The following is a 25200-nucleotide window of genomic DNA, read 5'->3' on the forward strand; positions in this document are numbered from 1 at the left end:
CTTAACGACCGCAATGGAGCCCAAAATTTCTCTGGCTAACTGAGACGTTTGTTAAGTCAGTTTTGCCCCATTTTACGACCTTCCTTGCCGCAGCTATTAAGTGAAGCGCTGCCGTTGTTGAGTCAGAAACAGGCTCGTTGAGCGAATGTGGCTTTGCCAGTCGGAAGGTCGCAAAAGGGGACCCTGCAATGGTCATAAATAGGAACCGTCTGAATTTTGATCACGTGACCCTGGGGATGCTGCAACGGTCGTTAAGTGTGAACAATGGGCACGTCCCTTTTTTTCAGTGCCGTTGTAACTTCGAACGGTCACTAAACAAATTGCTGTAAGGCAAGGACTAGCTGTACTTAACAGAATAAACAGAGTTATTGTTTTTGGACTTGGTGATTGGAACTCGGTTCCAAAATTACAACCCCTGCAATGTTCCTGGAGTTAACACTGGTCCCTGGGTCCTATCTACCCCAACTCAGCATAATTGGCTGAGGAATTCTGGGAGTTGAAGTCCTTCTGTCAGAGGTCTTCAAACTTGGCAGCTTTAAGACTTGTGGACTTAATGATTTTAATTGTTTACTGTTATATTGTGGATGTAGTTTAAATGATTAAACTTTAAATGATTAAACTGGGCAGGGGGTTGGACTAGAAGGCCTCCAAGGTCCCTTCCAACTCTGATGTTATGTTATGTTATGTTATATGTTATGTTATGTTATATTATTTGTTTTAATTGACAGGTTTATAGATAGTAAAAGTTATGAAGTTAAGCTGGAAATATTGTATTTGAGAGATTTTATTCGAAATGATATTTGATTGATGGAGTAGTATTGGAAGATTGGATATTAAATCTTATGACAACTGAAGAAATATATAAGTGATAAAAATTTGAATTTGAGAAGCTGGATTGTAATTTAAGAAATGGACTTATGAAATTTGAAGGAATATACAAGTGGGTGAAAAAAATTTGAATTTTAGAAGATGGACTAATTTTTTAAATGGACTGTAAGAAGAACGGACATTAAATGTTATGGCAATTGTAGAAATATATAAGTGATGAAAATTTGAGTTCGAGAAGATGGACTGTAATTTGAGAAATGGACATGAAATTTGAAGGAATATATAAGTGGGGGGAAAAATTGAATTTGAGAAGATGGATTAATTTTAAAAATGGACTGTAAGAAGAAGTAATATGTGAAGTTGGTATTGCTTCTTTTCTTTTTATTATTCTTTCCTATCTCTTTATTTTTATTGTGAGGGGACCTAAAGTTTTAAATTTTTAAAGGTGGGAGATTATGTATATTTTATATACTTTAGCTTGTGATTGTTGGTCATAATACCTGGTATTTGCTCTGGGAAGTCTGGGGGAAGGGGAGGAGGGGAAGGGGAAAATGATACATGGATTGATTATTAATGTACAGTAATTTTTGAAGATATGAAATTAAAATTTAAAATATTGGCGATGCTCGACTGCCATTTCAGAAAGAAAAGGAGAGAGGAGTAGAAGGAGGGAAGAAAGTAGGTAGGAAAGAGTTGAGAAGGAGGAAGGGAATAAGAAGGTTAGGTAGGGTGGAAGAAGGGAGGAGTGGAGAAGGAGGAGAGGAAGTAGTAAAGTGAAGGAGATGAGGATGGATGGGAAAGTAGTAGAGGATAGAGAGGGAGGTTGTGAAGAAAGGAAGTGGCAATCGGGCAGGCCTGAATTAGTAATAAATAAAAATTAATGATTAATGATGGATAATAGTTTGTACATAAATATGATGTTGGAAAATGGAAATAAAAATTATTTAAAAAAAAAAAAGACTTGTGGACTTCAACTACTCAAGCTATGCTGGCTGGAGAATTCTGGGAGTTGAAGTCCACAAGTCTTAAAGCTGCCAAGTTTGAGGACCTCTGCCTTATATCTTAAAGTTGCCAAGTCTGGAGAGTTTAGAAAAACCACGCGCTACTTACGCACCTGTTTGGCCAGCTGCTTACACTGTCTTGGGAAGAACCGGGGGAGTGAAGAATCAGAACTTCAGCGACTGACTGGACTTCTGGGTCAGCTCCATGGTGCATCGAAGATCTTCCAGAAGCTTCACTTTCAACTGTCGTTTGGGGAAAAAAGGGACATTTTTTTTGTACACATGTTGCGCATTGGCAATGAAGGCTTGAATTGTCATTCCGTACGTTGCAGGCCTATCGGAAAAGCTCAGGAGGCTCTTCAGCCGTACAACACACGCGCACACTTCAAACCTAAGAATACACAAAGGCAGAAGCTTGTCCACCCCAAGGATCAAACACCCAGATGGAAATTGAGCAACGTGGTATATGCAGTATAAGGCAGTGAGCCAGTGGTGGGTTTCAATTTTTTTTACTACCGGTTCTACAGAGGAATTATTGAGTCTGTCATTTGCACCTCTATAACTGTCTGGTTCGGTTCTGCAACCCAACAAGAAAAACACAGACTTCAGAGGATAATTAGAACTGCAGAAAAAATAATTGCTACCAACCTGCCTTCCATTGAGGACCTGTATACTGCACAAATCAAGAAGAGGGCCGTGAAAATATTTACAGATCCCTCGCATCCTGGACATAAACTGTTTCAACTCCTACCCTCAAAACGACGCTATAGAGCACTGCACACCAGAACAACTAGACACAAGAACAGTTTTTTCCCGAAGGCCATCACTCTGCTAAACAAATAACTCCCTCAACACTGTCAAACTATTGACTGAATCTGCACTACTATTAATCTTCTCATAGTTCCCATCACCAATCTCTTTCCACTTATGACTGTATGACTGTAACTTCGTTGCTGGCAATCCTTATGATTTCTATTGATATATTGACCATCAATTGTGTTGTAAATGTTGTACCTTGATGAACGTATCTTTTCTTTTATGTACACTGAGAGCATATGCACCAAAGACAAATTCCTTGTGTGTCCAATCACACTTGGCCAATAAAAAATTCTATTCTATTCTATTCTATTCTATTCTATTCTATTCTATTCTATTCTATTCTACTCTACTCTACTCTTACTCTACTCTACATTATCACTAAGTGTTGTATCTTATGATTCTTGACAAATATATTTTATTTTTTCTTTATGTACACTGAGAGCATCTGCACCAAGACAAATTCCTTGTGTGTCCAATCACACTTGGCCAATAAAAAAATTCTATTCTATTCTATTCTATTCTATTCTATTCTATTCTATTCTATTCTATTCTGTGGGCGTGGCTTAGTGGGCGTGGCAGGGGAAGGTTACTGCAAAATCCTCATTTCCTCCCGATCAGCTGGGACTTAGGGGGCAGAGAATAAATGGGGGTGGGGCCAGTCAGAGTTGGTATTTACTGGTTCTCCGCACTACTCAAAATTTCCGCTACCTGTTCACCAGAACTGGTCAGAACCTGCTGAAACCCACCTCTGCAGTGAGCCCTGTTAATAATAATAATAATAATAATAATAATAATAATAATTTAATTTTTATACCGCCCTTCTCCCGAAGGACTCAGGGTGGTGAACAGGCAGATAAAATAATACCATATATTACAATAAAAACACTCTTTAAAAAACTTATTCAATATGGCCTAAAATTTAAAATACAATACAAAATATAAAATAAACCCCAATAAAATCCATATTTAAAAAACCCTATTTAAGCCAGTCCTGCTCGGAAGAATAGATACGTCTTCAGCTCGCGGCGAAAGTTTGTGTGGTCATGTGATCAAAATCCAGATGTTTGGCAAGTGACGTGTCTTTTTGACGGTTGCCGGGTCCTGGGTCATGTGATCTTCCCGCATGGCTTCTGGACAAGCAAAATCAATGGTGTGGGGGGGGGGAGAAGGGAAAGCCAGATTCGCTTAACGACCGGGTGATTCACTTAACAACTCCAGTGCTTTGTTTAACAATTGCGGCAAAAAAAAAAGTCGTAAAAATGGGTGCAACTCAAGGACTGCCTTGTTTAGCAAGGGAAATTGTGGTCCCAACTACAGTCGTAAGTAGAGGACTACCTTAGTAAATCTGCTTATAACCCTCTGGAACATCCCTTTCCCTGAAGTGAGAGTTTCATTTTTGTTTGCCTTCCAGAAAACTTTGAAAAATGTTTCTTTTGTCATCCCTGAGATCTATGGGGAGCCGGTTAAGTGACTGAATGAGGCTCATTCATTCATTCATTCTTTCTTGCTTTCTTTCATTTAATTTCTACAGCCGCCCATTGTGTTATTTATGCCTAATTGTTTTTATACTCCTGAGTGGGTTTTGTTAGTTCGCTCGTAAGCCTCCCAGAGTCACTTGCAAAAAAAACAAAATGCACTGGTACCGTATATGTGGTACCTTGCTCAATAGTAGTACCTATGAGAGGGATCTTGGAGTCCTAGTGGACAACCATTTAGATATGAGCCAGCAGTGTGCAGCAGCTGCTAAAAAAGCCAACACAGTTCTGGGCTGCATAAACAGAGGGATAGAATCAAGATCACGTGAAGTGTTAGTGCCACTTTATAATGCCTTGGTAAGGCCACACTTGGAATATTGCATTCAGTTTTGGTCCCCACGATGTAAAAAGGATGTTGAGACTCTGGAAAGAGTGCAGAGAAGAGCAACAAAGATGATTAGGGGACTGGAGGCTAAAACATATGAAGAACGGTTGCAGGAACTGGGTATGTCTAGTTTAATAAAAAGAAGGACTAGGGGAGACATGATAGCAGTGTTCCAATATCTCAGGGGTTGCCACAAAGAAGAAGGAGTCAAACTATTCTCCAAAGCACCTGAGGGTAGAACAAGAAGCAATGGGTGGAAACTGATCGAGGAGAGAAGCAACTTAGAACTAAGGAGAAATTTCCTGACAGTTAGAACAATTAATCAGTGGAACAACTTGCCTGCAGAAGTTGTGAATGCTCCAACACTAGAAATTTTTAAGAAAATGTTGGATAACCATCTGACTGAGATGGTGTAGGATTTCCTGCCTGGGCAGGGGGTTGGACTAGAAGGCCTCCAAGGTCCCTTCCAACTCTGTTGTTATATATATTACTTTTTGTGACGGAAAACAAGAAAGAAAAGAAATTAAAATTTCAAAATAAAATAATATAAATAAAATACAAAAAATAAAAATAAAAAAAATTCCAGAAGTTGTTAATGCTCCAACACTGGAAGTCTTTAAGAAGATGCTGGATAACCATTTGTCTGAAGTGGTGTAGGGTTTCCTGACTAAGCAGGGGGTTGGACTAGAAGATCTCCAAGGTCTCTTTCAACTCTTCTCTTCTCTTCTCTTCTCTTCTCTTCTCTTCTCTTCTCTTCTCTTCTCTTCTCTTCTCTTCTCTTCTCCTCTCCTCTCCTCTCCTCTCCTCTCCTCTCCTCTCCTCTCCTCTCCTCTCCTCTCCTCTCCTCTCCTCTCCTCTCCTCTCCTCTCCTCTCCTCTCCTCTCCTCTCCTCTCCTCTCCTCTCCTCTCCTATCCTATCCTATCCTATCCTATCCTATCCTAAAATAATGAAATAAAAAAAAAACAAAATACATAATAATACACTAAATTAAATAATAAATAAAAATAAATAAATTCAGTTTAGTAGGTGGGAAAGGGAGGGAAAGGAACCGAGCCTGCCTCCTGATTCTTTCCAGCGTAGACTCATGGTATCTACAGTAGGATAAGGCCATCGAGGTCATCCAGTCCACCCCCAATTTAACTCAATTACGAGCATCCTCAACATACAACTGTCTAGCCTCTGTATGACACACTGAATTAACAGGGAGTTTACTCCCTCTCCATCAATTGTTTTTTCCTACAAGGTTTTCCCCCTCCCCAACGCTGAATTTGAATCTACTACTTTCACCCCAGAATTCACTGTTCTTGGTTCTAGAGCGACACAGAACTGACTGGCAAGAAACCACCGGATCCCTTATAGGTAGCCCTTGACTTGCAACCATTCGTTTAGTGACCATTTCAGTGGTGGGATTCAAATAATATAACCATCGGTTCTCTGCCCTAATGACCGCTGGGTGGGCGTGGCCATGGTGGGCGTGGCCTGGGGGCGCGACAGGCAGCACTAGGCCTCCTGTCCACCCCTCACGCCGTTTTGGGCCTAGGCCTCCCTGCACTTACCTGGGAGCCAAAATTGGGGAGGGGTGTGGGGACTCCTGAAAGGGGCAAGGCCAGCCAGCTATTTAACTACAGGTTCGCCCGAACCGGCTGAACCCCACCACTGGACCATTTGAAGTTATGACGACACTGGGCGGAAAAAGTGACTTTTGATCATTTTTCACCCTTAATGACCATTGCACCATCCCCACAATCACGTGATCAAAATTTGAACTCTTGCCAACTGACTCCTATTTATGATGGTGGGCACTGTCCCACGGTTACGTCGACCCCTTTCGCGACCTTCTGACGAGCCCACGGGAGAAGCCAGATCCACTTAACAGCCACGTGACTGACGGCTTAATCAGTTGCAGTGATTCCCTTAACGACTCGGGCAAGAAAGGTCGTAAGATGGGGCAAAGCTCACCGAACAACGGTCTCGCTTAGCCACAGAAATCTGGGGCCCCAATTGTGGCGAGGACCCCCTGCACAGGAAAAGGTGGCCGTCGGATCACATTTTAAAATTCAAAGTTATATATCTCTCCTTCGAACCCGGGCTTCCCCAAATGACTAGGACAACGCCGGCTCTTCGGGGATTCCACCTCTGAGCTGCTCGAACTCAAGACTTACACGTCGAGGAGAACGGGACCTCCGAAAGAGAGCTGGGCCTCTTCCCGCTGCGTGTCGGAGGCCGGGAATTTGAGCACCGTGGAGCGTATATCTCTTTGCTGCTGGGAGACGTACCTTCGTTTTCCAACCTGGAACAAACAAGACGGCAGAGGGATGAATGCTGAGGTCATTAAACTGTTATCGCTGGTTGGACTCTACACCTTCCCAATTTTCTCTAATTGTGAAGGTAAAGGTTCCCCTCACACATACAGTATGTGCTAGTCGTTCCCGACTCTAGGGGGCGGTGCTGATCTCCGTTTCAAAGCCGAGGAGCCAGCGCTGTCCGAAGACGTCTCCGTGGTCATGTGGCCGGCATGACTAAAAGCCAAAGGCGCACGGAACGCTGTTACCGTCCCACCAAAAGTAGTCTCTATTTTTTCTACTTGCATTATTTTACGTGCTTTCGAACTGCTAGGTTGGCAGAAGCTGGGACAAGTCACGGGAGCTCACCCCGTTACGCGGCGCTAGGGATTCGAACCGCTGAGTTGCCGACCTTCCTGATCGACAAGCTCAGCGTCTTAGCTACTGAGCCACCGCATTCCCTCTGTAATTATTAATTCTGTAATTGAGAAGAGGATAATTTTGAATTACAGATTAGTGCCAGGGTCATGATGGTTTCGTTCTCTACGGTTTCCCCTTTTCATCGATCAGAGTAGAGCTGGAGTTGGGTAGTAGTTGAAACGGTTTATGTCTAAATTATGAAGGGTCAGAATAACAGAATAACAGAGTTGCAAAGGACCTTGGAGGTCTTCTAGTCCAGCCACCTGGCAAACAGGAGACCCTACCCCATTTCAGATAAGTGACTGTCCAGTCTCTTCTTAAAAATCTCCAGTGATGAAGCATCCAAAACTTCTGGTGGCAAGTTGTTCCACTGGTTAATTGTCCTCAATTAAGGAGAAATTTCTCCTTAATTCCAGGTTGCTTCTCTCGATTGGTTTCCAAGTTTTAGAGTAGAATAGAGCTGGAAGGGACCTTGGAGGTCTTCTAGTCCAACTGTTGTGTCTGTGTCCCCCGAGCCGGGGCCCCTGCCAGAAAGTGACTTGGAAAGTGAGGGGGAAGGGCCATCAGGACTTACCTCGGGAGCACCGGCTTCCCTGGCTCAGCTCCAGGAGCCAGAGGCAGGCCAGGTGGAGGAGATAACAAGGCCTCCATCCCCTGACTCTTTCCCCTCTCCCAGGCCACGCCTCCAGACCCAGCTGATGGCAATCAGGCCTGGTTGGACCCTAGGTTTTGTAGGCAGGAGAGGCAGGAACAACAGAAGCAAGGGTGGGGCAGGCCTAGGAAGTGCTGAGTCATGGAGCCACACCCCACAGGATATAAAAACAGCAAGGGCTGCTATGCCTCTTCGTGGCAAGCAAATCAACTGCTTAACTAGAGCTGAAGTATGGTTTGTTCCTGGTTGACACATCGGCAGCAAGAGAGATAACAGAGTCACTTGGCAGACGCTCGCTAGTTTGCTGCCAGAAGCTGATAGTTGCCAGCTAATTAAGTCATCGCTCGGACGGAGGCGAGGGGGACAGAACACCCCAGCTCAAGCAGGAGACCCTATACCAGGGGTCTGCAAACTTGGCTCTTTTAAGACTTGTGGACTTCAACTCCCAGAGTCCCTCAGCCAGCTGAGGAACTCTGGGAGTTGAAGTCCACAAGTCTTAAAAGAGTCAAGCTTGCAGATCCCTGCCCTATACCATTTCAATCCAATCTCTTCTTAGAAACCTCTAGGGATGGAACACCCACAATTTCATGAGGCAAGCTGTTCCACTGGTTAATTGTCCACACTGTCCTAGCAGTGTGGACAACTAACCAGTGGAACAGCTTGCCTCCAGAAGTTGTGGGTTAGAAGCTTCTCCTAACAATTTTTCTCTTTCCTTCCAGAAGTGGAACCAAAAGTTATACAGGTAGTCCTCAACTTACAACATACAGTGATCGTTCAAAGCTACAATGGCACTGAAACAAATAACTTACGACCGTTTTTCACACTTACGACCATTGCAGCAACCCTGTGGACGCGTGATTAAATTTGGATGCCTGACAACTGGTTCATATTTATGACGGTTGCAGTGTCTCCTGGGGTCTCAGGATCCACTTTTCTGACCTTCTGGCAAGCAATGTCAATAGGGGAAGCCTGATTCACTTAACAATGGTATTACTGATTTAACAGCCGTAGGGATTCACTTAACAGAGGTGGCAAGAAGGGTCATAAAATGGGGCGAAACAAATTTCTCACTTAGCAGCATATATTTTGCTCGATTGTGGTTGTTCAGTTGAGGTTCAGATCTCCCTGAGCATGCTGGCTGGGAACGATGGGAATAGAGGAGAGTCAGTCCGGAGTAGTGGTTAAGGGGCTGCCTAGAAACCAGGAAATGGTGAGTTCTAGTCTTGCTTTAGGCCCAAAAGCTGGCTGGGTGGGCCCATGGGCCAATCAGCAGCAGACTGTGAGTACTAGTCCTGCCTTAGATATGAAAGACAGTTGGGTTACTTTGGGCCAATTACCAGGAGGTGATGAGTTCTAGTCCCACCTTAGGTCTAGAAACGGGGAATTCTAGTCCATTTTAGGCATGGAAGCTAACTGGGTGCCCTTGGGCCAATCAGCAGGAGACAGTGAGCTCTAGTCCCGCCTTATGCTTGAAAGCCTGCTAGGTGACTTTGGGCCAATCACCAGGAGACGTTGGGTTCTAGGCCTGCCTCAGGCTTGAAGGATGGTTGGGTGACTTTGGGCCAATCGCCAGGAGATAAATGAGTTCTAGTCCCGCCTTAACCATGAAAACCAACTGGGTGACTTTGGGCCAGTCCTTCTCTTTCAGCCCAAACCCACCTCACAGGGTTGTTGTTGTGGGGAAAATAGGCAGAGGAAGGAGCATTATGTATATTTGCCCCCTTGAATTAATTATAAAAATAGTAAAGATGGGATAAGAAAGCAGACAGACGAGGATAGATAGATACAGTAGATAGATAGATAGATAGATCGATAGATGCAGTAGATAGAAAGATATAGTAGATAGATATGATAGATACAGTAGATAGATAGATAGATAGATAGATAGATAGATAGATAGATAGATAGATAGATAGATAGATAGATAGATATGGTAGATAGATGCAGTAGATTGATACGATAGATTAGATATAGATAGATGATAGATGGATAGATATAGTAGATAGATAAGATAGATAGATACGGTAGATAGGTAGATAGATAGATAGATAGATAGATAGATAGATAGATAGATAGATAGATAGATAGATAGATAGACAGACAGACAGATAGATAGATGCAGTAGATAGATAAGATAGAAACAATAGATAGATTCAGTATATTGATACGATAGATTAGATATAGATAGATGATAGATGGATAGATAGGTAGATAGATAGAGAGATAGATAGATAAAGGATAGATGGATAAAGAGATGATAGATAGATAGATAGATAGATACAGTAGATAGATAGATGGATAGATAGATACAGTAGGCTGTTCTCCAAAGCACCTGAGGGTAGAACAAGAAGCAATGGGTGGAAACTGATCAAAGAAAGAAGCAACTTAGAACTAAGGAGAAATTTCCTGACAGTTAGAACAATTAATAAGTGGAACGACTTGCCTGCAGAAGTTGTGAATGCTCCAACACTGGAAATTTTTAAGAAAATGTTGGATAACCATCTGACTGAGATGGTCTAGGGTTTCCTGCCTAGGCAGGGGGTTGGACTAGAAGGCCTCCAAGGTCCCTTCCAACTCTGTTGTTATGTTATGTTAAGTTGCTTTGCAAATGCCAGCAGCCTGCGGAGCTGGCAACAGAGTCGGACAGTGATGAGACTGAGGAAGAACATGGGCCAGTCCTGGAGGCTGGGGAAGGCCCGGATGAGGGCTCTGCGTCGGAGGCAGCGGTGGGGCCAGGGCCATCGGGAAGTGATGTGCGGACTCCGGAGCCTCCAGAGGCTGACAGTAGTGAGGCAGAGGAACAGGAGGAGCCTGTTCCTAATGCACGCATGAGAAGAGCTGCCAGAAGGCAAGAGCAGCTCAAGCAAAGAGGACGACTCGGGAGTAGGGCCAAGAGATGATTGGCCCCTCCCATAAGACTTAAAAGACCAGCAACGACATTTGGGCTCTTTGCCGGAAAACAACTTTGATAGCTTTGTCTTGCTGCATTTATTTCTTGTCGGCGTCTTCTGCTTTTGAACTTTTGCCAAGAAAAGTCTTTGGCAGTTTGCCTAATTAGACCAAGGTTGGTGATAAGACTGAAGAATTGTGTTATGAAGCATTTGCTTTGATTTAGTTTGGATGACGCTGAGAAAGAGTTAATTCTCAGCTCTTCTAATAAAGTCTGTTTTTAAACTGATTGCGTCTAATGCTACCTACTTGGGCCTGGGTCACAACAACGCCACTCATTGCTTCGAAAGCTGGTGAGCCTCCAGCAGAGGCAAGTAGATCAGGCATGGCTAGCAGAGTTGCTTGGCCCTCAAAAGGTCTGGGAGAACCATCTTCTCTAAATCATAGAATCATAGAATCACAGGCCCGGAAGGTACCTTGAGGGTCGTAAAGCGGGCAAAAACTCACTCAACAACGGTCTCGCTTAGCAACAGAAATTTTCGGGCTCCATTGTGGTCGTAAGTCGAGGATTACCTGTGCTTTCAAAGAACGAAGAGCCATTTTTGTTCCACCAACTGCCTATCTGAATTGGAATCAGTTTCTTGGCCTATCAGTCACTAAGCAATCAGAGTCTTTCCTGATTCAGATGAAAACTGGAGTTGTAAACTGTCTGCCTTGCTGGTTATCACACACCAAATCTTGGTGGATCTGTGTAGAACAGCCTTTCTCCACCTGAGTAACTTTAAGGTGAGTGGATTTACAGATTACAGATTAACAGAGTTGGAAGGGACCTTGTAGGTCATCTAGTCCAACCTCCCGCTCAGCAGGAGACCCTACACCATTTCTGACAAATGGCAATCCAATCTCTTCTCGAAAGCCTCCAGTGATGAAGCTCCCACAACTTCCGAAGGCAACTTCTATAATAATAATAATAATAATAACAGAGTTGGAAGGGACCTTGGAGGTCTTCTAGTCCAACCCCCTGCCCAGGCAGGAAACCCTACACCATTTCAGACAAATGGCTATCCAATATTTTCTTAAAAATTTCCAGTGTTGGAGCATTTATAACTTCTGCAGCCAAGTTGTTCCACTGATTAATTGTTCTAAGTGTCAGGAAATTTCTCCTTAGTTCTAAGTTGCTTCTTTCCTTGATGAGTTTCCACCCATTGCTTCTTGTTCTACCCTCAGGTGCTTTGGAGAACAGCCCGACTCCCTCTTCTTTGTGGCAACCCCTGAGATATTGGAACACTGCTATCATGTCTCCCCTAGTCCTTCTTTTTATTAAACTGGACATACCCAGTTCCTGCAACCGTTCTTCATATGTTTTAGCCTCCAGTCCCCTAATCATCTTTGTTGCTCTTCTCTGCCCTCTTTCTAGAGTCTCAACATCTTTTTTACATTGTGGCGACCAAAACTGAATGCAATATTCCAAATGTGGCCTTACCAAGGAATTATAAAGTGGTATTAACACTTCACGTGATCTTGATTCTATCCCTCTGTTTATGCAGCCCAGAACTGTGTTGGCTATTTTGGCAGCTGCTGCACACTGCTGGCTCATATCTAAATGGTTGTCCACTAGGACTCCAAGATCCTTCTCACAGGTACTACTATTGAGCAAGGTACCACATATACGGTACCTGTGCATTTTATTTTTTTGGCCTAAATGTAGAACCTTACTTTTTTCACTGTTGAATTTCATTTGGTTAGATAACGCCCAATGTTCTAGTTTGTCAAGATCCTTCTGTATGTTGAGCCTATCTTCTGGAGTGTTGGCTATTCCTGCCAGCTTGGTGTCATCTGCAAATTTGATGAGTTCCCCATCTATCCCCTCGTCCAAGTCATTGATGAAGATGTTGAAGAGTACTGGGCCTAAAACAGAGCCTTGGGGTACTCCACTGCATACTTCCCTCCATGTGGATGTAGTTCCGTTGAGGACTACACGTTGAGTGCGGTTGGTCAGCCAGTTACATATCCATCTGGTGGTGGTGCTGTCTAACCCACATTTTTCTACTTTATCTAGTAGTAGGTTATGGTCTACTTTATCAAATGCTTTACTGAAGTCCAAGTAAATTATATCGACAGCATTCCTCTGGTCCACTAATTTTGTCACTTTGTCAGAAAATGCAATAAGATTAGTCTGGCATGATCTAGATTCTAGGTGTTCCATGGGTTGATTGTTCTGACTGTCCTCCTTATTTCCAGGTTCTCCTTGTTCAGTTTCTATCCATTATTCCTTGTCTGGCCTTCAGGTGCCTTGGAAAATAATTTGACCTTCCTCCTCTCTGTGGCAGCCCCTTAAATATTGGACTTCAACTCCCAGAATTCCTCAGCCAGCAATGCTGGCTGATAGGCTAGTAACCTGGCTGTTAAAGTGAATCTGGCTTCCATCGAAGCATTGCTAGCTGGGGAATTCTGGAAATTGAAGTCCATTCACCTTAAAAGTTGCTCAGATCGAGCAACACAGATATAGGTATTAATTTGTGGATGTCTCAAAGGTGCTTTTCTTCAAGAGGCAACTGGGCTTTCTGAAAAATCCAGTTGTCTCTTGAAAAAAGTTCCTTTGGGACAACCATGACCTGGATGACTCTGTAGATATTAACTGGTGGAGTTAAAACCAATCTTTACACAGCCGGAATAGAATAGAATAGAATAGAATAGAATAGAATAGAATAGAATAGAATAGAATAGAATAGAATAGAATAGAATAGAATAGAATCTGGAAAGAATAGAATAGAATTAGAATAGAATAGAATATAATAGAATCTGGAAAGAATAGAATAGAATTAGAATAGAATCTGAATAGAATAGAATAGAATAGAATAGAATAGAATAGAATAGACTCTGGAAAGAATAGAATAGAAGTAGAATAGAATAGAAATAGAATAGAATAGAAATAGAATAGAATAGAAATAGAATAGAATAGAATAAACTTTATTGTCACTTGGAAATAGAATAGAATCTGGAAAGAATAGAATAGAATTAGAATAGAATAGAATAGAATAGAATCTGGAAAGAATAGAATAGAAATAGAATAGAATAGAAATAGAATAGAATCTGGAAAGAATAGAATAGAATAGAATAGAATAGAATAGAACAGAATAGAACAGAATAGAATCTGGAAAGAATAGAATAGAATTAGAATAAAATAGAAATAGAAATGAAATAGAATAGAATAGAATAGAATAGAATAGAATAGAATAGAATAGAATAAACTTTATTGTCACTTGGAATGTACCCTAATCGGCGTCCATTAAAGTGAAATTTCATTGCATACAGTTCTCAAAGGGTTGCCACACTACAACAGAATAAATAAATAAATAACAGAATAAATAAATAAATACAGACAAAATGCCAATTCTACAGAAGCTCCCAAGACTTCTTAGTCTTTGGAGGTAAAAAATGAGCCTTTGGAACAGAATGCCTTTGCTGTCCAGCTGAGGCTTTGGAAACCTGACCAAGAAACAGAAATAAAGCAACACATGCAATTTATAAGAGAGACCGTCCCTAGCTGAGGGCGAGGGAGTTTTTGCAAATCCAGCTGAAAAGGAAATTGCAATTTCCCGTTGCTTGGAAAACGCCATAAAGTCAGTCATGTTCCAAATGTACTTTCGGTTTATGAACCTCAAATCTCCTCCCCCCCCACAAAAAAAAAATTGTATCTTTTTGGAAAACCAGGAACATTAAAAACTTGAGCCTTCATCTTAAGGGTACATCATTCTAGGGAAAATTGTTCAAAAGTTGAATTTCATCCTCTCTGTTTTTCTTCCTGGAGGGGAAAAACTCTGCGTGGTTACTAAGTGCAGCCGTTCCTCGACTTACGACCACAAGGGAGCCTGCAATTTCTGTTGTTTAAATGAGTTTTGCCCCCTCTTTTAACGACCTTTCTTGCCACAAGTGGCTAAGTGAATCACTGCCGTTGATGAGTTAGTAAGCTGGTGGTTAAGTGAATTTGGCTTCCTCGTTGATTTTGCTTGTCAGAAGGTCCCAAAACGGGATCACGTGATCCCCAGGGACACTGCAACGGTCATAAGTATGAACCAATTGCCAAGGATCTGAATTTTGATCACATGATTGTGGGGGATGCTGCAAAGGTTGCAGCTGGGAAACGTGGCCATTTAAGTCTCTTTTTTCAATGGTGTTGTAACTTTGAACGGTCACTAAAGGAACTGTTGTAAGTCGGGGACCACCTGTATTCTATTATAACTTGCTCATATGTATTGCCTAAAAGCCATTAAATCATTGATTTTGTTTAATTTAAAGTTTGTACCTGTTGCCTTCCAGATACGTATAAAGTCATTTGAAAGGCTTCTTTTAAAGGAAATTTATCAACGATTTTTTTCTCTATGCAGGATTGGAGAATAAATAAGCTGCTCTTTCCATATACAGAGGAATTATTGAGTCTGTTATTTGCACCTCTATAACTGTCTGGTTCAGTTCTGCAACCCAACAAGAAAAACACAGACTTCAGAGGATAATTAGAACTGCAGAAAAAATAATTGCTACCAACCTGCCTTCCATTGAGGACCTGTATACTGCACGAATCAAGAAGAGGGCCGTGAAAATATTTACAGATCCCTCGCATCCTGGACATAAACTGTTTCAACTCCTACCCTCAAAACGATGCTATAGAGCACTGCACACCAGAACAACTAGACACAAGAAGCGTTTTTTCCCGAAGGCCATCACTCTGCTAAACAAATAATTCCCTCAACACTGTCAAACTATTTACTGAATCTGCACTACTATTAATCTTCTCATTGTTCCCATCACCCATCTCTTTCCATTTATGACTGTATGACTATAACTTGTTGCTGGCAATCCTTATGATTTATATTGATATATTGACCATCAATTGTGTTGTAAATGTCGTACCTTGATGAACGTATCTTTTCTTTTATGTACACTGAGAGCATATGCACCAAGACAAATTCCTTGTGTGTCCAATCACACTTGGCCAATAAAATTCTATTCTATTCTATTCTATTCTATATTTAAAATATTAGACATGCTTTTGATCAATGCATTTTTGTGGGGGGGTCTGAGCTAGCAAATACAAAGAGTCTTCCGTTTTATTTTTATTTTTTCCCCTCTGTAGCTAGTTGGAAGAAACTTCCAGTGTCGCAATAGGCCCAAAGTCACCTAGCCCAGGGGTCTCCAACCTTGGCAACTTGAAGACTTGTGGACTTTAACTCCCAGCTAAGCTGGCTGAGGAATTCTGGGAGTTGAAGTCCACAAGTCTTCAAGTTGCCAAGGTTGGAGACCCCTGGGCTAGCCGACTTTCACGCCATCTCCTGATGACTTATGTGCTTACTATTTATTTATTTGTTTGTTTGTTTATCACCTTTATCGAGAGGCATGGTGGTCAAGTATGCTTGCCTCCCACTCAGAAGGTTGAGAGTTCAATCCTAGGTAGCGGCAGATGTTTCTCTCTCAGGGCGCAAAGAGAAAATATCTGCTGCGACCTCCATGTAGGCGTCAGGAAGGGCATCCGGCTAGTAAACCCTCAACTCCATCCAGAAGCCCCGACTCTACCCTGAATAATTAAAGGGATTACAGGATTGTAAAAAATGGAGATTTATCACCTTTATTATTTCTGTAAGTAACTCTGGGTTTCAAACATAGCTAATACTCCTTCCTCTTCCTATTTTCCCCAAAATAACAACCCTGTGAGATGGGACAGAGAGGGACTGGCCCAAAGTTACTCAGCTGGCTTTGCTGCCTAAGGCAGGACTAGAACTCCCAATCTCCCAGTGATTGGCTCAAAGTCACACAGCTGGCTTTCATCCCTAAGGCAGGACTAGAACTCCCAATCTCCCAGTGATTGGCTCAAAGTCACACAGCTGGCTTTCATCCCTAAGGCAGAACTAGAACTCCCAATCTCCCAGCGATTGGTCCAAAGTTACTCAGCTGGCTTTCCTGCCTAAGGCAGGACTAGAACTCCCAATCTCCCAGCGATTGGCCCAAAGTCACCCAAGCTGGCTTTCATCCCTAAGGCAGGACTAGAACTCCCAGTCTCCCAGTGATTGGCCCAAAGTCACCCAGCTGGCTTTCATCCCTAAGGCAGGACTAGAACTCCCAATGTCCCAGTGATTGGCCCAAAGTCGCCAATGGAATGGAATGGAATAGAACAGAAAACATGGGGAGGGAAAGGGAGGGGAGAGACAGGGAGAAGAGAAGGGAATACACAGAGGGAAGGGGAGGGGAGAAGAGAGGAGAGGAGAAGAGAGACAGAAGAGAAGAGACAGAGGGGAGGGAAGGAAAGAGCAGAGGGAAGGGAAAGGAGAAACAGAGGGAAGGGGAGTGGAGGGAGAGGAGAAACAGAGAAACAGAGGGAAGGGAAGGGAAGGGAAGGGGAGGGGAAGGAGAGGAGAGGAAAGAAGAAGGGAAGAGGGGAGGGGAAGGAGGGAAGGGGAGGGGAGGGAAGGAGAGAGGAGAAGGAAGAGTGGAGGGGAGAGGAGAGGGAGGAGAAAGAATAGAATAGAATAGAATAGAATAGAATAGAATAGAATAGAATAGAATAGAATAGAATAGAATAGAATAGAATAGGACAGGACAGGACAGGACAGGAGAGAAAGAAGAGAAGAGAAGAGAAGAGAAGGGAAGGGAAGGGAAGGGAAGGGAAGAGAAGAGAAGAGAAGGAAGGGGCCTTGGAGGTCCTCTAGTCCAACCCCCTACTTAAGGCAGGAGACCCTATTTCAGACCAATGTCTGCCCAATCTCTTCTTCAAAGCCTCCGGTGTTGGAGCCCCTATAACTTCCGGAGACAAGCCGTTCAGGTGATTAATGGTTCAAACTGGTAAGGTAAGGAGCAAAGCCTGAGAAACAGGCTGGTTTCTTAAAACAACAACAAAGCAATAAAAATAAAAATAAAAATTATGGCAGCAATTTTGAAAAGCAGGTGGACGATTATCTCCCCGTAAATCACCAATTCGTGAGCACTTGAACTGTGAAGGAGCCGGGTAGGGTGTATCTCTTCACGATCTTTACATTCCTCCTGACTTTCAATCTCTCTTAATTTGTTTATTTTGGCTGGGGAGCCATTCAGCTGCTTCGGTTCGGTTCTCTCTGGTACAAACCCGAAAGGAAAGATCTCGCACCAGAGGTCGGGATACTAGCAGCCCACTGCCAGAAATGGACCCAGAACCCAAGCCTCACGTTCAGAGTGCTGTGACACCCACTCACACCGACCCGCCGAGTTGCACTGCCAAAATTGAATACCCTCCTCCTAGTTTGCAACTTCATAGAAATTGCCGGTGTGCTCACAGAAAAAGATTGCAATAAAGGCTATCCTATCCTAGCCGATCCTATCCTATCCTTTATTCCAGTGGTCACCAACTGGTGGTCTGTGGACCACTGGTGGTCCGTGAGAAAATCTTGGTGGTCCGCAGAAAAATTATTTGCATTTTTTTATATTGCACTAAATCAGGGGTCCTCAAACTACGGCCCCTAGACTGGATACGTGCAATGAACGTTTGTGTTGCTGCAAAGAGTCTCCCCCTTTGAGGTCTTTTTGTGTGGGTCGGAGGGGGGCAGAAATTCCGATTTGGGGTCTGCTTCAGCCTCCTGGTGAGGGGCTTTGGGCGAAGGCTGGAGGGAAGCGCCGCTGGTGGCGAAGAGCCGGAGATCCTTGTTCCAGTGGGACTGCATCATGGGCTGGAACTGGCTGACCATCTCAGCCCACTGAGCCTCCAGGTGCCGGTACCTGGCCTTGCCCTCCCGCAGGTCTTCCCTCTGCTTGGAAAGCCTATGCTCCTAGTCCTCAGTGAGGTGCTTCTGCCGAGCCTTCTTTCTCGGCCAGATCCAATTTGAACTGAACCAGCTGTTTTTGCCACTTTGAGGCACCCCTCAAAGTGAGTGACATTGAGTTGGCCACGCCCAACAGTCACATGACCACCTAGCCACACCCACCCAGCCGGTCATTAGGCAGATCCTATTAGTGGGCCACGGGATTTAAAATTATGAATTTAGTGGTCCCTGAGGTCCAAAAGGTTGGGGACCCCTGCTATATTCTATCCTATATCCTTTCCTATCCTATCCTATCTCATCTCCTCTCTCCTATCCTATCCTATCCTATCCTATCTCCTATCCTAACCTATCCTATTGTTGTGTCTCGCCCAATCTCACCACAGCCGGGGTCTGCTTATCTGCTTCCGAACGCTGAAGAATGTCCTAGCATGCCTCCCGGCCCCAGCCCTGGCTCCATGCCCAGACAGGCTGAGGAGGGGGCATCTCCCGGCCCCAGCCCTGGCTCCATGCCCAGACAGGCTGAAGAAGAGCAAGTATCTCCAGCCCCCAGCTCTGGCTCCATGCCCAGGCAAACGGAGCAACTAGACCCCTCCCCCTCCTCCACAGCATGTGAGCCTGAGGGAGGTCAATTGCCAACAGCTGCAGACTGGAGTGACCCTCGCTTCAGAAGACTTGATAGACGGAGGCAACAGAAGGAAGGGAGGGGCAGGCCTGGATAAGTGCTGAGTCATGGAGCCACACCCCATGGCCTATATAAAGGATCTGCTTTCTGGCAGTCTCTGAGTCAGGCAAAGTCTAAACATATCTTGCTGAAGTCACTTTCTGGTCTCCTGCCTGCCTTGAGGACTTTGCTAGGACTTTGGCAGAGCTGCAGAGGCACGCCTGATTCGGATTTCCCTGACCCAGCCGTCAGCGGAGGAGTGGGACACGACACCTATATCCTATCCCAGGGGTCCGCAAACTTGGCTCTTTTAAGACTTGTGGACTTCAACTCTCAGAGTTCCTCAGCCAGCAAATCTTACTCTCTTGTAATCCCTTCCTCTGCAATCTCTCCACTTTATAAGGGGCAAGAGGGGGGGGGAAAGGCATGAGTGACTGAGGAACTCTGGGAGTTGAAGTCCACAAGTCTTAAAAGAGCCAAGTTTGCAGACCCCTGCCCTATCCTATCTCCTATGGCAGTGATTGTGCAGAAACGTCACATGCTTACATGGTCGTCGGGGCTGCGCTCCGGAAAAGCTGAACTTCCAGGTTCTAGCGCGCATGGATGCCTGTCAATTAAAGGCCTCTGGTGGCTCAGACTGCTAAGACAGTCTGTTATTAACAAAGCTGCTTGCAATTACTGCAGGTTCGAGTCCCACCAGGTCCAAAGTTGACTCAGCCTTCCATCCTTTATAAGGTAGGTAAAATGAGGACCCAGATTGTTGGGGGGGGCAATAAAAGTTGACTTTGTATATAAATATACAAATGGATGAAGACTATTGCTTCACACAGTGGTTCTCAACCTTTATAGTGCTGCGACCCCTTTAATACAATTCCCCACGATGTGGCGACCCCCAACCGTAAAATTATTTTCGTTTTGAATTTATCGCGCCTGAAGCCGTCTTGGCTAGCGATCTGAACTGCTTGCGATTGCCTTGAGGACGGAGGCATTAAAGCGGAGACTCCTCCCCTATTAAGTTGATCGCGCCTGAAGCCAGATTAGGCTAGCGATTGGGAGTGATTGCAGCTGGCTTGAGAGGGAGACATCAGAGCAAAGATTTCTCTCTTTTTTTAATTCATCGCGCCTGAAGCCGAATTCGACTAGCGATTTGAAGAGCCTGCAGCTGGCTTGTGGAGTCAACCGTTGGAGCGCGATTCTTCGACTCGCTAGTATACTTCCCATATTTCCGATGGTCTTAGGCGACCCCTGGCAAATCGTCATTCGACCCCCAACGGGGTCCCGACCCACAGGTTGAGAACCGCTGGCTTAACACAATGTAAGCCGCCCTGAGTCTTCGGAGAAGGGCGGGATACAAATTCAAATAAAAAAAAAATCGCTGGCTGGCACACATGCTCAGTCCAGTTTCTGGCACTGCCGCGCGCACAAAGGACAGCTGATCCTCACAACTGCATGCACACCAGAAACCCGAACGTCAACCAGGCAAGGCCGTGCATGCCAGGGTGACATGGTTTCACGTGCCACTTTGGGCATGCATGTCATAGGTTTGCCATCATGATCCTATCCTAATCTATCCTATCCCCTATCCTATATCCTATCCTCTAGCCTATCCTATCTCCTATCCCCATGATGGCGAACCTAAGGCACACGTGCCACAGGTGGCACGCGGAGCTGTACTGTGGGCACGCGAGCATTGCCCTACCTCAGCTCCAGCGTGCATGTGTGCGCTGGCCCGCTGATTTTTGGGCTTTCTGGGCCCACCGGAAGTCAGGAAATGGACCATTTCTGGCCTCCGGGGAGGAGGAGGAGGGGGAGAAGACCGTTTTTGCCCTCCCTAGGCTCCAAGAAAGTCTCTGGCGCCTGGGGAGGGTGAAAAATGGGCCTAAGGGGCCCCCGGTAACATTTTTGCCGTCATATGCCAAAAATGGGAGTCGCGCAGGAGGGGTTGCGCGCACATGTGCAGGGGGGGCAGGATGTGGGGGGCATTGAATTGTGGTTGTGGGCACACATGCGCGTGACCACCTCACACTTCCCACGCTTATGGCACGTTGACGGCACAAAGGTTAGCCATCTCTGTCCTATCCTATCCTAATCTATCCTATCTCCTATCCTATCCTAACTTATCCCTTATCCTACCCTATCTCCCATCCTATCCTGTTATCCTAAAAACAAGTGAACGTAACAGGAATTGGCATGATTTTGTGCGAACCGGTATGCTTTGACAGACGAGCACAACTGAGCCCAAAATTTATACTGCGAAGGGAGAAATTGGTTCGGTGAGTTTCGCCCCGTTTTTTTGACCTTTCTTGCCACAGTGGTTAAGCGAATCACTGCAGTTGTTAAATCAGGGACACTGGTTGTTAAGTGAATCTGGCTTCCCCACGGGCTTTGCTTGCAGGAAGGTCGCAAGGGGGGGATGGTGTCACGTGACCCTGGGATACGGCGACCGTCATAAATGTGAGTCAGTTGTCACGCATCACAATGTAAATCCCCTGGCCACGGGGAGGCTGCCATGGCCGTAAGTGTGAAAAATGGTCACAAGTCCCTTTTTTTTTTTCAGTGCTGTTGGAACTCCGAACAGTCACTAAATGAATTGTTGTAAATCGAGGACTATTTGTATCCTACAAATCTACCAGGGGTTACAAGTAACTTTCAATTTAGAACCACAATTGAGAGAAGACTTGCTAAACAAGACAAGTGATTGAATTGTACCGGATTTTGCAACTTTTTCTGCCACAGCTGTTAAGCCGATCGCTGCTGTCGTTAAGTGACTCTTGTGGTCATTAAATGAAATCCAGCTTCCACCTTTGATTTTGCTGGTTGGAAGGCAGCTAGGAAGGCTGCAAATGTTGTGGTCGGACTTCAGCGAGGCAGAGGAATAGGGGGAGCCTGTTCCCAGTGCGCGCATGCACAGAGCTGCCAGAAGGCAAGAGCTGTTAAAACAAAAGGGACGACTTGGGAGTAAGGCTTGGAAATGATTGGCCCCTCCCATAAGACATAAAAGAGGAGCAAAAGGCACGTGGAAGGCAGCAAGGAAGGCTGCAAATGTTGTGGTCCGCCGGAGGCCTGCGGAGCTGGCAGCAGAGTCGGACAGTGAGGAGGCTGGGGAGGACCATGGGCCAGTCCTGGAGTCTGGGGAAGGCCCGGATGAGGATTCTGCGTCGGAGGCAGAGATGGGGCCAGGGCCATCTGGGAAGTACATGCTGCCTCCAGAGCCTCCAGAGTCGGACTTCAGTGAGGCAGAGGAATAGGGGGAGTCTGTTCCCAGTGCGCGCATGCGCAGAGCTGCCAGAAGGCAAGAGCTGTTAAAACAAAAGGGCGACTTGGGAGTAAGGCTTGAAATGATTGGCCTCCCATAAGACATAAAAGAGGAGCAAAAGGCACGTGGAAGGCAGCAAGGAAGGCTGCAAATGTTGTGGTCCGCCGGAGGCCTGCGGAGCTGGCAGCAGAGTCGGACAGTGAGGAGGCTGGGGAGGACCATGGGCCAGTCCTGGAGTCTGGGGAAGGCCCGGATGAGGATTCTGCGTCGGAGGCAGAGATGGGGCCAGGGCCATCTGGGAAGTACATGCTGCCTCCAGAGCCTCCAGAGTCGGACTTCAGTGAGGCAGAGGAATAGGGGGAGTCTGTTCCCAGTGCGCGCATGCGCAGAGCTGCCAGAAGGCAAGAGCTGTTAAAACAAAAGGGACGACTTGGGAGTAAGGCTTGGAGATGATTGGCCCCTCCCATAAGACATAAAAGAGGAGCAAAAGGCACGTGGAAGGCAGCTAGGAAGGCTGCAAATGTTGTGGTCCGCCGGAGGCTCATGGAGCTGGCAGCAGAGTCGGACAGTGAGGAGGCTGGGGAGGACCATGGGCCAGTCCTGGAGTCTGGGGAAGGCCCGGACGAGGGCTCTGTGTCGGAGGCAGAGATGGGGCCAGGGCCATCTGGGAGGTACGTGCTGCTTCCGAAGCCTCCAGAGTCTGACTTCAGCGAGGCAGAGGAATAGGGGGAGCCTGTCCCCAGTGCGCGCATGCGCAGAGCTGCCAGAAGGCAAGAGATGTTAAAACAAAAGGGACGACTTGGGAGTAAGGCTTGGAGATGATTGGCCCCTCCCATAAGACATAAAAGAGGAGCAAAAGGCACGTGGAAGGCAGCTAGGAAGGCTGCAAATGTTGTGGTCCGCCGGTGGCCTGCGGAGCTGGCAGCAGAGTCGGACAGTGAGGAGGCTGGGGAGGACCATGGGCCAGTCCTGGAGTCTGGGGAAGGCCCGGACGAGGGCTCTGTGTCGGAGGCAGAGATGGGGCCAGGGCCATCTGGGAGGTACGTGCTGCTTCCGAAGCCTCCAGAGTCGGACTTCAGTGAGGCAGAGGAATAGGGGGAGTCTGTTCCCAGTGCGCGCATGCGCAGAGCTGCCAGAAGGCAAGAGCTGTTAAAACAAAAGGGACGACTTGGGAGTAAGGCTTGGAGATGATTGGCCCCTCCCATAAGACATAAAAGAGGAGCAAAAGGCACGTGGAAGGCAGCTAGGAAGGCTGCAAATGTTGTGGTCCGCCGGTGGCCTGCGGAGCTGGCAGCAGAGTCGGACAGTGAGGAGGCTGGGGAGGACCATGGGCCAGTCCTGGAGTCTGGGGAAGGCCCGGACGAGGGCTCTGTGTCGGAGGCAGAGATGGGGCCAGGGCCATCTGGGAGGTACGTGCTGCTTCCGAAGCCTCCAGAGTCTGACTTCAGCGAGGCAGAGGAATAGGGGGAGCCTGTTCCCAGTGCGCGCATGCGCAGAGCTGCCAGAAGGCAAGAGATGTTAAAACAAAAGGGACGACTTGGGAGTAAGGCTTGGAGATGATTGGCCCCTCCCATAAGGCTTAAAAGAGGAGCAAAGGCATGTGGGCCTTTGCAGGAAGCAACATTATTATTTCTGTGCCATTTAAAGCCTGAAGCTCCGTTTGATTCTGGATTCCGTGTGGCTTTGCCAATTAGGTCTTTGGCAGCGTGTCAAGGCAGATAAAGGTGGGTGATGATGAGCCTTATCCCGAAGGACTCTTGACAACTATTGGGGACTCATCTGCGAATGAACCGAATTCTCAGCTGTTGCAATAAAAGAGGTTTTTGGGACCACTCGCGTGTTTTACTGACTAGGTCAGAACAGCAAATGGAGATCACATCATCCCAGGGTGCTACAACTGTCACAAATACACACCAATCGCCAAGCAGCTGAAGTTACAAAGGCACTGAAAAAAGCGACTTATGACCGTTTTCCACACTTACGACCGCTGCAGCAACCCCATGCTCACGTGATCGAAATTCGGATGCTTGGCAACTGACTCATATTTTATGACGGTTGCAGTGTTCTGAGTCATGTGATCCCCTTTTGCGACCTTCTGACGAGCGAAGCCCATGGGGAAGCCCCGATTCACTTAACAACCGTGCTACAACTTAACAACTGCAGCGGTTCACTTAACAACGGTGGCAAGAAAGAAAGGTCGTAAAATGGGCCAAAGCTGACTTTCAGGATGTCTCCCTCAGCAACAGAAATTCTGGGCCCAATTGTGGTCGTAAGTCGAGGACTAACTGTACCTCATGTTCTTTCTGGCCCCCATTTTTCTAAAGGAACCTTCTTTTTTTAGGAAAAAAAAAAAAGAACCCACAACAAGCTCCATTTCTTCGTGGCTGTGGTTGCCTTTTATTTCATCGGCGCCTTTTCACATCTGGATTACATCTCTATGAATCAGAAGCCTCGCTAAAAGGAAAAGGCTCTCCGAAACGTTTTGGTGGGTCTGCCCAGACTTACGTTGGGTAATGGGCCCTGTGGTAGCCAGGGGTCACGGGTCTCTGAAGAGGCTCGTCCACACTGTGACGGAGGCTGGGCATGGCCTTCTTCCGTGCTTTTGGCGTGTTGGTCATGATCTGAGATGAGAAGACACAGAGATGAGCAAGGAGAAAAGTTGGCCCGTTTAGGCTAGCATTGATTGATAGACCACTGGGGTGTGGGAGAGAGGAGGTGGACTGTGGGGTCTTGGTGCTCTCTGAACT

The 25200-nt window shown here is 45.7% G+C and overlaps 1 protein-coding gene across 6 annotated transcripts in view; it reads right to left on the bottom strand.

Annotated features, from left to right (window-relative positions):
• Nucleotides 1–25200, bottom strand: part of ARMC9 (armadillo repeat containing 9) — a 173579-nt gene that overhangs the window by 18659 nt on the left and 129720 nt on the right. For 4 of the 6 annotated variants that reach the window (XM_058188644.1, XM_058188641.1, XM_058188643.1 and 1 more), the window contains 3 exons: nt 24959–25074; nt 6672–6799; nt 1943–2072 (listed from right to left, as the gene is read on the bottom strand). In XM_058188644.1, the coding sequence (XP_058044627.1) occupies nt 1943–2072; nt 6672–6799; nt 24959–25074 (374 nt within the window). Of the gene's footprint in view, nt 1–1942; nt 2073–5397; nt 5428–6671; nt 6800–24958; nt 25075–25200 lie in introns of those variants that run through there. The other 2 variants (XM_058188645.1, XM_058188646.1) reach the window with 2 other exon arrangements.

Source organism: Ahaetulla prasina, chromosome 6, assembly GCF_028640845.1.
Source record: "Ahaetulla prasina isolate Xishuangbanna chromosome 6, ASM2864084v1, whole genome shotgun sequence".
Lineage (NCBI taxonomy): Eukaryota > Metazoa > Chordata > Lepidosauria > Squamata > Colubridae > Ahaetulla > Ahaetulla prasina.